Here is a 16,868-nt window from a genome sequence, read left to right on the forward strand (position 1 = left end):
GACATTCTTCTTAATATATACTTACACTTGGAATGCAGCAAGCCAACCGGCAAGTGCACAGAAACTTGGCAGATGGAATAAAATGTGGGAAAATGCGAACTTCTGCAATTTGACAGGTAGAATGAGGAGCTGAACATCTCCATGACCCGAACTGGAGAAAGACTGCAGAAAGCTGCAGCACAGGAGGATTTGGGGGTCCTCATGCAAAAATCACAAAGTGCTAGTTTCCAGGTTTAGCAAGTAATAGGGAAAAGCAAGTGGAATGTTGGCCTTTATTTCAAAGGGAATGGAATATAAAAGTTGGGAGGTCATGTGAAAACTATGCAAGGCACTAGTCAGGCCACTAGTCAGTCTGGAATACCGGATACATAGAACATAGAAAAATACAGCGCAGTACAGGCCCTTTGGCCCCAGATGTTGCACCGATCCAAGCCCACCTAACCTACACTAGCACACTATCCTCCATATGCCTATCCAATGCCCGTTTAAATGCCCATAAAGAGGGAGAGTCCACCACTGCTACTGGCAGGGCATTCCATGAACTCACGACTCGCTGAGTAAAGAATCTACCCCTAACATCTGTCCTATACCTACCACCCCTTAATTTAAAGCTATGCCCCCTCGTAATAGCTGACTCCATACGTGGAAAAAGGTTCTCATGGTCAACCCTATCTAAACCCCTAATCATCTTGTAAAATATCTTAGCTAAGGAAAGATAGGCTGGCATTGGAGACAGTCAAGGGAAGGTTCATTAGGTTGACAGATGGTATGGCTGGACTCTCTCATGAGGACAGGTTGAGTAGGTTGGGCCTGCACTCTGTGGAGTTTAGAAGAACAAAGGAGGCCTTTTTGAAAATACAGGATTCTTTGAGGGTAAATGTAGAAAGGTTGCTTCCCCTGTGGAAGAGTCTTGGACCAGACTGCATAATCTCAAAATAAGGAGTTTCACACTTAAAACAGAGACTAGAGGATTTTTTTCCCTCACAAAGGGCTATTGAGGCTGATTGCCCCTTTGTTTTGGAGTGACTGCAGATTAGACGGCCAAAATACATACAATGTATGTGAGTATTTTACAGTCAATGATGTACTCTTTGAAGTGCAGCCCTTCATTGTTGTAATATAGGATACACAGCAGCCAATTTTATGCTCAGTAATCTCCTACAAACAGCAATGGGATAATGTCTGAGTGATTTGTTTTTGATGAAGGCTGACATAGATTTTTAATCAGTGATGGAATCTAGGATTATGTGGATAAAAGGCAGCGAAGTGGAGTTGTGGATGGTCAGATCGACCATGATGTAATTGAATGGTAAAACAGCCAGATGGGCTGAATGTCCTGCTTCTGCTCTTATATCCTATCAATAATGCACAGCAAGATGACAGTGGCCAAATCATGTGGTAAGGGAGTATCAGCCCACAACTCATAGAACATAGAACATTACAGCGCAGAACAGGCCCATGTGAAACTAAACTGAAGCCCATCTAATCCACACTATTCCATTCTTGTCCATATGCCTCTCGAATGATCTTTTAAATGCCCTTAAAGTTGGCAAGTCTGCAACAGTTGCAGGCAGTGTGTTCCATGCCCCTATTACTCTCTGATATCTGTCCCATATCTATCACCCCTCAAGCTAGCCATCACCACCCAAGGAAAAAGGCTCTCACTGCCCAACCTATCTAACCCTCTGATTATCTTACATGTCTCAATTAAGTCACCTCTCAATTTTCTTCTCCCTAACGAAAACAGCCTCAGCCTTTCCTCATAAGACCTTCCCTCCACACCAGGCAACGTCCTATTAAATCTCCTCTGAACCCTTTCCAAAGCTTCCACATCCTCCCTATAATGGGCAGCACGGTGGCACAGTGGTTAGCACTGCTGCCTCACAACACCAGAGACCCCAGGTTCAATTCCCAGCTCAGGTGACTGACTGTGTGGAGTTTGCACATTCTCCCCGTGTCTAAGTGGGTTTCCTCCCATAGTCCAAAGATGTGCAGATCAGTTGAATTGGCCATGCTAAATTGCCTGTAGTGTTAGGTGAAGGGGTAAATGTAGAGGTATAGGTGGGCTGCGCTTCGGCAGGTCGGTGTGGATTTGTTGGCCCGAAGGGCCTGTTTCCACACTAAGTAATCTAATCAAAATAATCTAATCTAATCTATAATGCGGTGACCAGAACTGCAAGCAATACTCCAAGTGCAGCATGACCTCATGGTTCCGAAACTCGATCCCTCTACTAATAAAAGCTAACACACCGTATGCCTTCTTAAAAGACCTATCAACCTGGGTGGCAACTCAGAGGAATCTATGGACATGGACATCGAGATCTCTCTGCTTATCTACACTACCAAGAATCTTACCGTTAGCCCAGTATTCTGCATTCCTGTTAGTCCTTCCAAAGTGAATCACCTCACACTTGTCCGCATTAAACTCCATTTGCCACATCTCAGCTCAGCTCTGTAGCTTATCTCTGTCCCTCTGTAACCTACAACATCCTTTGGCACTATCCACAACTGTACCGACCTTAGTGTCATCTGCAAATTTACTAACCCATCCTTCTCCACCCTCATACAGGTCGTTGATAAAAATCATGAACAGTAGTGGCCCCAAAACAGATCCTTGTGGTACACCACTAGTAACTGAACTCCAGGATGAACATTTTCAATCAACCACCACCCTCTGTCTTCTTTCAGTTGGACAATTTCTGATCCAAACTGCTAAAACACACTCAATCCCACGCCTCTGTATTTTGTGCAGTACCTACCGTGGGGTACCTTAACAAATGCCTTAATGAAATCCATATACACCACTTCAATGGCTTTACCCTCACCCACCTGTTTAGTCATCTTTCTCAAATAACTCAATGAGGTTTGTGAGGCAACAATGACTGTGTTTAACTGGTATTTCTTTCAGTTTGGTGAAACCCCTGCTCTGCTGCAATTGGGGCTGGGAGTGGGACTGAAGACTATTGTACTGAGGCATCAGACTGCCGCTGGTCTAATTAAAACTAGGAATCTGGCCTTGCCCTGGAATGGGCGCACCATTAGCTACCTGGAGTCAATCAGAAATAATGGGGACCCTTTCCAATTTGTGTATTGTACATCAACACCGATCGTCCAAGAGAACCTCAACTAACTTAACCCCATTTATGCGTCTCTCTCTCTCTCTCCAGAAACCAATTATTAAAAACAGCGGACAGTCGCTGCCTGGTGCAGTACATTTAGTGCCCTGAACTGAAAAATCGCCAACCGAGGATATATCGTTTAGACAGTCTCGGGCCAATATTAGCAATATTTTTCCTAAAGTCCAGCCTGTTTTCTTTTGTCGAGTCTCAGGTACCTTCCGTCTTACACCAGACAAAGCACACACACACTGCGAAGCATAAAGAAGAAATGGCCCCCGGTAGTTGGGGTGCAATGGGTCGAAAAGCAGCGCACGCCTGAGTTAGGGAAGTAGAAAACCCCGTTGCGAGCTGACAGAGTTGTCGTGGGATTGAGGTCTGAACCGGATTTATTTGGACTGCTGCAGCCCACCTTGAATGAAACTGTATCTAACCTTCAGACGCTCCGACACAATGTATCAATTTGCTGTATCCACACAATGTATCCAATCTGCTTCAGAACGTGGCCCGGGAGGACGACCCGTCTTTCGAACGCAGTCCGGGAACCTTCCCTGCCGTTGCCCCCCCAGGTCCTATCGCCCTCATTTCAACTTCCCGACTCATCTCTTGCAACCCGTTAACAATGAGAAACGCGGCTACTCTCATCTGAAGTTGAACTCGCCGAGTTTGCTTCGAGAATAGGAGTGCTTTAATCTTTCCCTCTCCCTCTGTGTGTGTGTGTGTGTGTGTGTGTCTTGTTCTGAAAAATCAAGCACATTGGCTAGTATTCCCAGATTGAAGTCCCACTCCAGCCCCCGCTCTGAACACAAGTATCACAGCTGAATAAGCGCTGCAGTGGAGGGAGGAGATGCAAACTTGTGCGTGAGAAGTTAAACTAATGCATGGACAACTAGTGCATCCCCACGCACCCTTTTGCAAAGCAGAGAGGTTATCCCCAGTCAATATTTAATCGTTTATCAAAAACAGATCATTTGGTTTTTATCCATTGCTAATTATGGGAGATTACTGTGCATGAAATTGGCTGCTGTGCATCCGATATTACAACATGATGGGGAGGAACCAGTGTTGGACTGGGGTGGACAAAGTTTAAAAAAATGCAGTTCAGTTTTCTAGGTTTGTTCAACACATCATTTCAGTTGCATGACACTGTAATCTTTTGAGATAAATTTTGTGTCTTATGGTCCTGCCCCACTAGCTACCTGATGAAGGAGCAGCACGCTCTGAAAGCTTGTGGTTCCAAATAAATCTGTTGGACTATAGCCTGGTGTTGTGTGATTTTTAACTGTATTACAACAGTGAGGGGCTGCACTAAATGTACTTCATTGACTGTAAAGTGCTCAGGAAAATTGTATTTATTTTGGCCGTCAAATAAGGCAGCCCACATTAGATTACTTCCAGTGTGGAAACAGGCCCTTCGGCCCAACAAGTCCACACCGCCCCGCCGAAGCGCAACCCACCCATACCCCTACATCTACCCCTTACCTAACACTACGGGCAATTTAGCATGGCCAATTCACCTGACCTGCACATCTTTGGACTGTGGAGGAAACCCACGCAGACACGGGGAGAATGTGCAAACTCCACACAGTCAGTTGCCTGAGGCGGGAATTGAACCCAGGTCTCTGGTGCTGTGAGGCAGCAGTGCTAACCACTGTGCCACCGTGCCGCACTAAATTAAATTAAACTTTCTCTAATCTGCAGTCACTGTGACCCTATGCACCAAAAATGGCTTCAAAATACAGCCCAGGAGGACTTAGTTATGAAAATGGTAATTATGAAGAGCACTTTTTCTAAAGTCACTCATGGGTGTCACTGACCATCCTGAAGGTGAGTTGCCGTCTTGAACTGCTTCAGTTTATTTAGTCAATGTTGTGAAGGAGAGAGTTCCAGGATCTCGACCCAAATGGTAGAGTATTTTTCTTTCTATTTTTAAAATGCAACTCCTGGTTATATAAATGAATTTAAGTAGTGCCCGAATCTCTTCAATTACTGATAAAGAAAAACTTAAAGGTTGACAGACAGTAAGAGCTTCTATGAAATTTAACGGAGACTTAATAAAGTGAGCATTGGCCTGATGGGAAAGCTGATTAATAATGGAAATAAGGAAATGGGCAGATGAATGTAGCAGATGTTTTGCATCAGTCTTCACTATGGTGGATACAAGTAATATTCCAGAAGCAACCAGTAAATCAGGAAGTTGAAGGAGGGAAAACTCAGGAACCGCACATTCACCAGTGAGGTGGTACTGAGTAAATTATTGGATCAGTGGCAGATGAGTGCCTTGGTTCTGATGGACTTCATCTGAGGGACTTTAAAAAAGTAGCTATTGAAATAGTTGATGTGTTGGTTTTAATTTTCGAAAATCCCTTAATTAAGGGAAAGTCCACTAGTTTGGAAGATAGCAAATTCCAATCCTTTATTCGAAAAGGAAGACAGAAAGCCAGAAACAACAGGCCAGTTTGCATAATATCTATCACAGGGAAAATGTTGGAAGTTGTTATTAAATAAGTTATAACAGGGCACTTGCATAAATTCAGGGTTATTGGACAAAGTCAACATGATTTTGTGAAAGCAAAAATCATGTTTGACCTAACTATTGGAGTTCTCTGAAAAGATCACATATGCTATTGATAAAAGGGAATTGGTGGATGCGTTGGACTTGGATTTCCAGAAGGCATATGATAAGGTGCCACATCATAGGTTATTGTGGAAAATAAACTCCGATGGTGTAGGTGGTAACATGTTGGCTTGGATAAAAGACAGGCTAGCTAACATGAACCAGAAAGAAGTTTTTTTTTCAAGCTGATAGGGGTGTGTGACAGGGGTCAATGATGGGGCCTTAACTCTTTACAGTTTATATGAATGATTTGGATAAAGGGACCATCGATGTGGTTGTTGATAATACGGAGATAGATAATAATGTAAGTTGTGAAGAGGACAAAGGGATTACAAAAAGTTATTGATAGGTTCAGTGAGAGCGCAAAGACGTGGCGAATGGAGTAATGTTCAAAAAATACAGAATTATCAATTTGGCAGGAAGTTAGAGAGAAAGCATTTAATCTAAATAGTGAGAGATTACAGAGCTCAGAAATACAGAGGGATATAGGTGTCCTTGTGTATAAATTGCAGAAGATTAGTATGCAGATACAGCAAGTAATTCGGAAAGCTAATCTCAGATTAAGATAAATGCTCGGCACAACATCGTGGGCCGAAGGGCCTATACTGTGCTGTACTCTTCTATGTTCTGATAGAATGTTATCATTTGTTGAGAAGGGAACAAAAGTGGAGAGATTATGCTTTAGTTACCCAGTCATGATTTGGAGGTGCCAGTGTTGGACCGGTGTGAAGAAAGTCAGAAGTCACCCAACACCAGGTTATAATCCCAACAGGTTTATTTTAAATCATAAGCTTTTGGAATGCTGCTTCTTCATCAGGTGAAGTCACTCTACAAAGGAGCAGTGTTCTGAAAGCTTGTGATTTCAAATAAACCTGCTGGATTTTAATCTGGTGTCTTGTGACTTCTGACCCACTTATATAGGGCAATGGCAAGACTGCATCTGGAGTAATGTGTACAATATTGGTCAGGAAGGATGTAAATATGTTAGGGGCAGTTCAGAGGTTTACTAAATAACTGGAGTGAAACGATTATCTTATGAGGAAAGGATGGAGAGACTAGGTCTGCTCAGGTTTAGAAGAGTAGGAGGTGACTTGATTGAAACATATCAGTTCCTAAAGGGTTGCAGCAGATTGGATGTGGAGACGATGTTTCTTCTTAAGGGAGAATGTAGAACGAGGTGACATTGTTTAAAAATCAGGGGTCACATTTAAAACAGAGGTAAGGCAATTTTTTTCTCTGAGAGGATTATGAGTAATATTTGTTCAAAGTTTCGTAGAATACTATAATAGAATAAATAGTAATACTTGTCCTGAAAAGATGGTGGAAGCTAAGTCATAGAGTTTTACAGCACAGAAATAGACCTTTCAGTCCAACTCATCACATTGACCAGATATCCCAATCTGACCTAGTCCCATTTGCCATATCCCTCTCCACCCTTCCTATTCATATACTCATTCAGGTGCCTTTTAAATGTTATAATTGTACCAGCCGCCACCATTTCATCTAGCAGCTCATTCTATGCATGCAACACCCTCTATGTGAAAAAGTTGCCCCTGAGGTCTCTTTTAAATCTTTCCCCTTTCACCTCAATCCTATGTCCTGTTGTTTTGGACTCTCCTACCCTGGCAAAAGATCTTGTCTATTTATGCTATCCATGTCCCTCAGACTTTTAAACTTCTATAAGGTCACCCCTCAGCCTCTGATGGTCCAGGGAAAATAACCTCAGCCTATTCAGCCTCTCCATATTAACTCAAACCTTCCACCCGACAATATCCTTGTAAATCTTTTCTACACCCTGTCAAGTTTAATAACATCTTTTCTATAGCAAGGAGACCAGAATTAAAACCAGTATTCCAAAAGTGGCCTAACCAATGTCCTGTACAACTGTAACATGACAACTCAACTCCTGCATTCAATGCGCTGACCAGTAAAGGTAATCGTACCAAACTCATTCTTAACTACCCTGTCTAACTGCGACCCCACTTGCAAAGAACTATGAACCTGTACCCCAAGGTTTCCTTGTTCAGCAACAAACCCCAGAAGACTATCATTAAGTGTATGTGTCCTGCCCCGATTTGCCTTACCAAAATACAACACCTCAGATGTATCTAAATTAAACTCTTATCTTTTAAGATCCCATTATAATCTGAGGTTACCTTTTTCGCTATCCAATACACCACCAGTTTTGGTGTCATATGCAAACTTACTAACTATTCCCCCTATATTCATATCCAAATCACTTATATCAATGACAATATAGTCAGTATATTTCTCATCTCTTGGTAACACAAGTAGACAAGATGGTAAAGAAAGCAAACAGCTTGCTTGCCTTCATTGGTCGGAGCACTGAATATAAAAGCTGGCAAGTGTTGTACTTAAAGACTTTGGGCAGACCAGCTTTGGAGTACTTTGTATAGTTCTGGTCACCACACTATCGGAAGGATGTGGGGGCTCTGGAGAGGGTGCAGAAGAAATTTTCCAGGATGTTGTTTGGATTGACTTGGATTGTTTTCGCTAGTGCGTCAGAGGCTGTGGGAGAATGTGATAGAAATCTGTAAAATTATGAGAGGCATGGATAGGCTGGATAGTCTGAGTCTTTTTCCTAGGGTAGAAATGTCAAATACTGGGGGCATTAAGGCAATAGGGAGAATATTTTAAAGAGATGGGTGAGGAAAGTTTTTACACAGAGGGTGGTCAGTGCCTGGAACACACTGCCAGGGGATAGGGTCAAACTAGATATGATTGCAATGTTTAAGTGCTATTTAGATAGAGACATGAACTGGCAGGAAATAGAGGGATAGGGACCATGTACAGGCAGGTGGGATTAATTTAGAATAGCACCATGGTCGGCACAGACATGGTGGGCCGAAGGGCCTGTTCCTGTGCAGTAATTAATTTTCTACATTCTATTTGATGTTTATGTTGGCAGTGGATAATCTCAATAAATGTTTTGGCCTTACCTTAAGCTTTTAACATTGCACGACCTTAGGCGACTGAAAATTAATATTTCTGCTTGTGCAATGTCTTAGACTGGCACGATGTCGTAAAAAAGACACAGGTTTGTGCGATTACAGTAAGGTTAACCTGTCAGTACAAACTCGTGTGGGAATTGTTCACCACCAGAGCCCTTCCAGACAACGACAATCCCTTTAAACTAATGGCCAATCACTGAAGGTGATAAATGGAAGTGCAATCTAAATATCATCCAATGAGGAAGGAGGATGCGGTCGCGCGGAAATTACAAAAGCAAGTGCTTCCCTGAGAACGGAAGGATCAGAGCTGGGGATAAACATTAATAGTGAGAATCAGGGGGAGTAATAATAACCGTGAGGGAGAGTAACAGCCAGGATCAGGGGGAGTAATACTCAGTGAGGGAGAGTAACAGTGAGGATCAGAGGGAGTAATACTCAGTCAGGGAGAGTAACAGTGAGGATCAGAGGGAGTAATACTCAGTCAGGGAGAGTAACTGTGAGGATCGGGGGGTAATACTCAGTGAGGGGGAGTAATAATAACCATAAGGGAGAGTAACAGTGAGGATCGGGGGAGTAATAGCAATAGTGAGGGAGAGTAACAGTGAGGATCAGGGGAAGTAATACTAACAGGGGGAGTAATACCAACAGTGAGGGAGAATAACTGAGAGGATCGGGGGTGTAATACTAACAGTGAGGGAGAGCGACAATGAGGATCAGGGGGAGTAATAGTAACAGTGAGGGAGAGTAACAGTGAAGTTTAGGGGAGTAACAGTAACAGTGAGGGCGAGTAACGGTGGGGGTCAGGGGAATAACAGTATCAGTGAGGGTGAGTAACGGTCGGGGTCAGGGGAATAACAGTAACAGTGAGGGTGAGTAACGGTGGGGGTCAGGGGAATAACAGGAACAGTGAGGGTGAGGGGTGAGTAACGGTGGGTGTCAGGGGAATAACAGTAACAGTGGGGGTCAGGGGAATAATAGTAACAGTGAGGGTGAGTAACAGTGGGGGTCAGGGGGAATAACAGTAAACAGTGAGGGTGTGGGTAAGGGCCAATTAGAATAACAGTGGAGAGGTTAACAGCGAGGGTTGTGGAGAGTAACACTGAGGGTCGTGACTGGGTAACAGTCAAGGTCAGTAAGAGTGTGGGTGAGAGTAATAGTGAGTTTGTGAATGAATGAGTATCAATGGGAGTGAGGGGACAGATTTGAGAGGAGAGGATAAGTATTATAACAGTGAAGAGGAGAGTCAAATCTGTAACAGAGAGAGTGAGGGTAACAAGTTTGTGTGATCTGACTTGTTGCTTTCTGGACATATGATGTATCGAGCACAGCTTTGTACTGCAGATGAAGAGAGGATAGTCACTGACATGGAGAAATGTCACTTTGTTACGGTAGGTAGCACTGAACCCAGTTGATAGAGAAACCATTTCATTTTTACTGTCAGGGCTCTCCCACATCCTATCTCCAAAACAGCAGGGCTCCCTGGGGGAACTGGTGAATCTATTTCTCGATAAATATAGTTATTTCCTCACTATTAAGGTGTTTTAACTGTAAAACCTCTCAACTTTAAATCAAATGGAGTGATTTTGCCTTCATTGTCAATTATCTTTCAGCTTGTATTTATTTATTGCTTTTGATGCCCTGAGACATTCAGAAACATTTCACTGTCCATTTGAACATAGTTGTTGTGTTTAATAAAACACAACCCATTTGCAGGCAGTAAGATGTCAACAACAGCAATGAGATAAATGTGACCGTACAATTAGGAGCAGGAGTACTTGAGCCTGCTTCACCATTCGATACAATTATGACTAGTCTGATCATTTTGCAATCCAGCCTAGACCCAATGTCCTCTCATCCCCGTGCATATCAAGAATCTAACTCTGTCATACTGCGGTCACGTGAGTGAAGATGCTGAACTTTGTTTCTAGTCTCAATGGAGGATGCATTTGAGACCCACTACTGCCAGAGTTTCTAACTACTTCTGCCTTAAAGTACTCAAAGCCTCAGCTTCCTTCACTTTTTAAAGGAGAACGATCCAAAGACACTCAACCTATGAAAAAAATTATTTTCTGTCTTAATTGGGCAACCCTTTATTTTTAAGCAGCAACTGTATAGAGGGAATAGCTTTTCTACATCCATCCTGTCTTCAGAATATTGTACCCGTTCCAGATATTAGTCTGGTCAACATTCTCTGAACTGCCTCCAAACATATTTACATCCTTCCTTGAATAAGGAGATCAATACTGTACACGTTCCTCTAGATACAGTCTCACCAGTACCTGTGTAACTAAAGCATATCTCCCTATTGTTGTACTCAGTTCCCCTCCCAATATACCTTACCATTCAATTCGCGATCCTACTTGCTTGCGTACCTACATATTAACTTGCTGCGTTTCATGCACTATGTTATGGTTAAACTTAGCATAAGTTACCTTTAATTTGCCTTCTTGTTAAGAAATCTCACAGACAATCAAATACTGAAACAATTATTTAGACTTTATTGCGTTGTTATGGACCAGACCAAACCCCCTCAAAATATATTAAGATAACATAGACCCAAATGTATTTTAGAGGGTGTTGTGTTCCAGATGCAGTTCGATTTGTCAAACTAACAGGCTTGAAGCAAAACACACTTAATTCTTACACTGTAGTTAAAATACAGCAAAAGAGTGAAGAATTGGAATAGTTTAACTCTGTTAGAAAACTTTACAGAATAACAGATTATTTACCTACTAAACAGTAACTGTTTCGATATAGAAACCAGTAAAACACACCCCTTGCAAATGCAAATTCTGTAAAATAGATAGTCTCATGCAATTCTCACAGCAGACAGTACTCTAGTTTTTCTCTTTGAGAGAGAGGAATAATCACTTCCACATCTAGCTTCAAGACCCCAACAGCTGCTGAAAGTTAAACTAAAATCCTGGTTCTGTGGGAGCTTGAACCCACCCCTTCATGCTGCTTCTATTGTTCCACCCTTAAAGAAAAACACCCAAGGCCTCACAAGCTGTTTACCTAATTGGCTTGGAACAGACTGCTCATCGTCTGTTTCAACCTTTTTTTAAGAATAGGCAAGACAAAATACACCTCTTAAAGCCATTGTATGATCACAGCATGTAGCAACCAAAATAAGACCCAAAATACGCAAGTTAAGCCTCAACTTGACCTCAATTAATGGTACAATTTAGCTAGATTCAGATCGTTGCGTGTAGGAATTAGGGCATCATGTTGAGATTGTACAGGACATTGGTGAGGATACTTTTGGAGTACTGTATACAGTTCTGGCCCTACTGTGGGAAGGATATTATTAAATTGGAGAGGGTTCAGGAGTGATTTGCCAGGATTGGAGGGTTTAAGTTATAAGGAGGTTGGATAGGCTGGAACTTTTTTTCAATGGAGCGTATGAGATTGAGGGGTGACCTTATACAGGTTTATAAAATTGTGAGGGGCATAAATAAGGTGAATAGCAAGGATCTTTTCCCTAGGTTGGTGGGGAGGGGGAGTTCAAAACTAGGCGACATATTTTTAAGGTGAGAGGAGAATAGTTTAAAAGGGATCTGAGGGGCAGCTTTTTCATACAGAGGGTAGTTGTGTGTGGAATGAACTGCCAGAAGTGGTGGATGCAGGTACAGTTATAATGTTTAAAAGGCACTTGACTAAGTGTGTTAAGAGTAAGGGTTTAGAGGGATATGGGCCAAATGCAGAGGACTAGTTTACTTTGGGAAACTTGGTGGACATGGACGAGTTGGACAGACCGGTTTGTTTCTGTGGTATATTACTCTAACTCTTAGTTGGTAAAATGATAAATATTAACCAGGTCTGTCCCTTGAAATAGTGGTGTGGAGTTCTTTATTTTACAGATGGAGGCCTCGGTTGAGCATACATCTGGATAATAGTAACAGGATAGGACAGAGTCAGCATGGATTTATGAAGGGGAAATCATGCTTGACTAATCTTCTTGAATTTTTTGAGGATGTAACTCGGAAGATGGACGAGGGAGATCCAGTGGATGTAGTGTACCTGGACTTTCAGAAAGCTTTTGATAAAGTCCCACACAAGAGGTTAGTGAGTAAAATTAGGGCGCACGGTATTGGGGGCAAAGTACTAGATTGGATAGAGAATTGGTTGGCTAATAGGAAACAAAGGGTAGTGATTAACGGCTCCATTTCGGAATGGCAGGCAGTGACCAGTGGGGTACCGCAGGGATCCGTGCTGGGACCGCAGCTTTTTACAATATATGTAAATGATATAGAAGATGGTATCAGCAATAACATTAGCAAATTTGCTGATGATACAAAGCTGGGTGGTAGGGTGAAATGTGACAAGGATGTTAGGAGATTACAGGGTGACCTGGACAAGTTGGGTGAGTGGGCAGATGCATGGCAGATGCAGTTTAATGTGGATAAATGTGTGGTTATCCACTTTGGTGGCAAGAACAGGAAGGCAGATTACTACCTCAATGGTATCAAATTAGGTAAAGGGGCTGTTCAGAGAGATCTGGGTGTTCTTGTCCACCAGTCAATGAAGGCAAGCATGCAGGTACAGCAGGTCGTGAAGAAGGCTAATAGCATGCTGGCCTTCATAACAAGAGGGATTGAGTATAGAAGCAAAGAGGTGCTTCTGCAGCTGTACAGGGCCCTGGTGAGACCACACCTGGAGTACTGTGTACAGTTCTGGTCTCCAAATTTGAGGAAAGACATTCTGGCTATTGAGGGAGTGCAGCGTAGGTTCATGAGGTCAATTCCTGGAATGGCAGGATTGCCTTACACGGAAAGACTGAAGCGACTGGGCTTGTATACCCTTGAGTTTAGAAGACTGAGAGGGGATCTGATTGAAACGTATAGGATTATGAAAGGATTGGACACTCTGGCAGGAGGAAACATATTTCCGCTGATGGGGGAGTGCCGAACCAGAGGACACAACTTAAAAATACGGGGTAGACCATTTAGGACAGAGATGAGGAGAAACTACTTCACCCAGAGAGTGGTGGCTGTGTGGAATGCTCTGCCCCAGAGGGCAGTGGAGGCCCAGTCTCTGGATTCATTTAAGAAAGAATTGGATAGAGCTCTTAAAGATAGTGGAGTCAAGGGTTATGGAGATAAGGCAGGAAGAGGATATTGATTAGGAATGATCAGCCATGATCATATTGAATGGCGGTGCAGGCTCGAAGGGCTGAATGGCCTACTCCTGCATCTATTGTCTATTGTCTACATTCAAAATCCAGCATGTTTGACAACACAGCTATGCCCGGGAATGGATTGGAGACTTTACAGGGGTTACATGTATAATGTTTAAGAGTAGGACATAAACTCTCGGACTTGGTTCTGAGAAAAGCAAACTGGATAGACTGAAATGTTAGCACCTCCAACTATTTAAAAATTGCCATATTGACGCAGGCTATTCAGCCCAACACCAGCTCTTTCGAAATGGAATCCACTCATTGCCACATCTCTGCATTTTCTGTTCTCTTGGGGCCATTTATCCAGTTCCCTTTTGAGCAGTCCTCTTGAATCTGCATCCACCATTGCCAGGTGCTCCACTCCAACTCCTAACCACCCATTGTATATGGAAGGCTTTCCTCATGCCACTGCTGATTCCTTCACTAATCACATGTTTTATGTTTACCTGCTTGATCTAAGGATTCCATGCTTTTGAGAAATGCAGCAAATCTTCTCTTTGTCTCCTGTTATTCTTTTTTAATTCATTCATGAGATATAGGTGTCACTGGCTGGACCAGCATTTGTTGCTCATCCCTAGTTGCCCTTGAGAAGATGATGTTGTGCTGCTTCCTTGAAACCCTGCGTCCACGTGCTGTGGATAGACCCACAATGTCTATAGGGAGAGAATTCAATGATTTTGGTCGAGCAACATTGAAGGAATGGTAATATATTTCTAAGTGAGGATGCTGAGTGACTTGGAGGGGAACTTGCAGGTTGTGATGTTCCTGTGTATCTGCAGCCCTTGTCCTAATTTCTACAGGCTTGTCATCTTGTAGATAGTACACATTGAGTGTCAGTGATTGAGGGAGCAAATGTTTGTGAGTGTAGTGCCAATCAAACAGGCTGCTTTGTCTTGGATGGTGCAAAGCTTCTCTAATGTTGTTGGAGCTGCACTCATCCAGGCAAGTTCCTGACTGATGCCTTGTAGATAATTGACAGGCTCTGGGTAGTCAGCTCAGTTACTGGCTATAGAATTCCTAGCCTCTGTTTACAGGAGGGCAGCCCCAGCTCCTCCAGTCTTTCCACGTCACGGGAAGATATCTGTTTGGTTATGCGTCCAGAAGACATTGAGATTCACATTGCTGATCTTCTCCCGAGGCGAGCTGTCAGAACAAGGAGTTGTCAAACACTGACCAGGCATAAGGAAATCCCCTGCAGCAAAGACAGTTGCTGTCAAGTTAAACCCCCACCCCAAGCCACAGTGTTGATGTTACCTTGAAAACCTATGGAATGATTACATGGCTGCATCCTATTTTCCTGCTGGAAATAACATTGGTGTCATTGGGAAAAAAAATAACTGAAATAGACTAAATGGTTCTAAAATGGTCAGAAGTCACAACACCAGGTTAGAGTCTAACAGGTTTATTTGAAATCACAAGTTTTCGGAGTGCTGCTGCTTTGTCAGGTGAGGTGGAGGGAAGCACACAGCACAGAATCTATAGACAGAGAGATCAACAGATAGTACGAATGCTGTGAGTGGAGCGTTGACAGGCTGAATACAAGTCTTTGCAGGTGATCAAAAGTGTCAGACTGTGTGAGTAAAGTATCAAAAGATGAATAGCGAGTGAAGAGATTATCTTGAATCTGATTAATTGAGGCAGAGAGATAATTACAAAAAGGTAAAAATAAGATGGTGCTGGAGACAAACCAAATGGTTGGAATAACATGATAGATGTAAGAGCCACATGCTGAGGGTCTAACCAAAGTATCAAGTAATCCAAAACCCGACAAACTAATGTAGAAACATGACCAGTTATCGAGGTGATTGTGTCAAAACCGACAAGTAAGGAAGATACAGAACAGTATCACGGCATGACTTGTATTGTAGCGTGACATCAACTCACGATCGCAGTTCAGGCCGTCTTCATGGGTATGGAACTTGGCTTTCAGTTTCTGCTTGGCGATTCTGCATTGTTGTGTATCTCAAAGGCTGCCTTGGAGGATGCTTACCCAAAGATCGGAGGTTTGAATGTCTTTGACCGCTGAAGTGTTCCCCAACTGGGAGGGAACATTCCTTGCTGGCAATTGTTGCATTGTGTCCATTTATCCGTTACCATAACATCGACATGGTCTCACCAATTTACTATGCCTTGAGACAACCTTGCCTGCAGCATATGAGGTAGACAATGAGATTGGCTGAATCACATGAGTATCTGTCACGTACGTGGTGGGTGGTGTTCCCACATGTGATAGTAGTATCCAAGTCAATGATCTGGCATGTTTTACAGAGGTTGCCATGGCACGGTTGTGTGGTGTTGTGGTCGATGTTGTCCTGAAGGCTGGGTAGTTTGCTGCAAATGATAGTCTGCTTAAAGTAAGGCGGTTGTTTGAAGGCGAGAAATGGTGGTGTCGGGATGATTTTAACGAGATGTTCATATTGATGACATGTTGGAACATCTCGCTAAGGTCATCTATACACCACCACTTCTGGCATTCGAACAACTGCCTTACCTGAAACAGACCATCATTGGCAGCAAACTACCCAGCCTTCGGGACAACATCGACCACAACAGCAAACAACCCTGTCATGGCAACCTCTACAAGACATGCCAGATCAACACAGATGCTACTATTACATGTGGGAACACCACTCACCACATAGCAGATCCTCTTGTGACTTGGCCAATGTTGTTTGCCTCATACGCTGCAGGCAAGGATGCCCTGAGGCATGGTACATTGGTGAGACCATGTAGACGCTACAGCAGCGGATGAATGGACACCACACAATTGCCAGACAGGAATGTTCCCTCCTAATCAGGGAACACTTCAGTGGTCAAAGATATTCAGCTTCTGATCTTTGGGTATGCATCCTCCAAGATAGCCTTTGAGATACACAACAATGCAGAATCTCCGAGCAGAAACAGATAGTCAAGTTCCTTACCCATGAAGACGGCCTCAACCATTATCTTGGGGTTAATGTCATACTACATGTAATCCCACCATA

The 16,868-nt window shown here is 43.1% G+C and overlaps 2 protein-coding genes across 7 annotated transcripts in view; one reads left to right on the forward strand and one right to left on the reverse strand.

The window, feature by feature from the left end:
* tdp1 (tyrosyl-DNA phosphodiesterase 1) overlaps positions 1-8,861 on the reverse strand; it is a 137,804-nt gene extending 128,943 nt beyond the window's left edge. For 2 of the 5 annotated variants that reach the window (XM_072568083.1, XM_072568084.1), the window contains exon 1: positions 26-158. In XM_072568083.1, the coding sequence (XP_072424184.1) occupies positions 26-143 (118 nt within the window). In that variant the 5' untranslated portion in view covers positions 144-158. Of the gene's footprint in view, positions 1-25; positions 159-3,528; positions 3,858-8,693 lie in introns of those variants that run through there. The other 3 variants (XM_072568087.1, XM_072568086.1, XM_072568085.1) reach the window with 3 other exon arrangements.
* Positions 8,862-9,662: 801 nt separating this feature from the next.
* The window catches only part of efcab11 (EF-hand calcium binding domain 11), a 102,770-nt gene continuing 95,564 nt past the window's right edge, over positions 9,663-16,868 (forward strand). Inside the window, exon 1 of one of the 2 annotated variants that reach the window (XM_072568093.1) lies at positions 9,663-10,093. In XM_072568093.1, the coding sequence (XP_072424194.1) occupies positions 10,016-10,093 (78 nt within the window). In that variant the 5' untranslated portion in view covers positions 9,663-10,015. The remainder of the gene's footprint in view (positions 10,094-16,868) is intronic. The other variant, XM_072568094.1, reaches the window with a different exon arrangement.

Source organism: Chiloscyllium punctatum, chromosome 4 (assembly GCF_047496795.1).
Source record: "Chiloscyllium punctatum isolate Juve2018m chromosome 4, sChiPun1.3, whole genome shotgun sequence".
NCBI classification, from domain to species: Eukaryota; Metazoa; Chordata; class Chondrichthyes; order Orectolobiformes; family Hemiscylliidae; genus Chiloscyllium; species Chiloscyllium punctatum.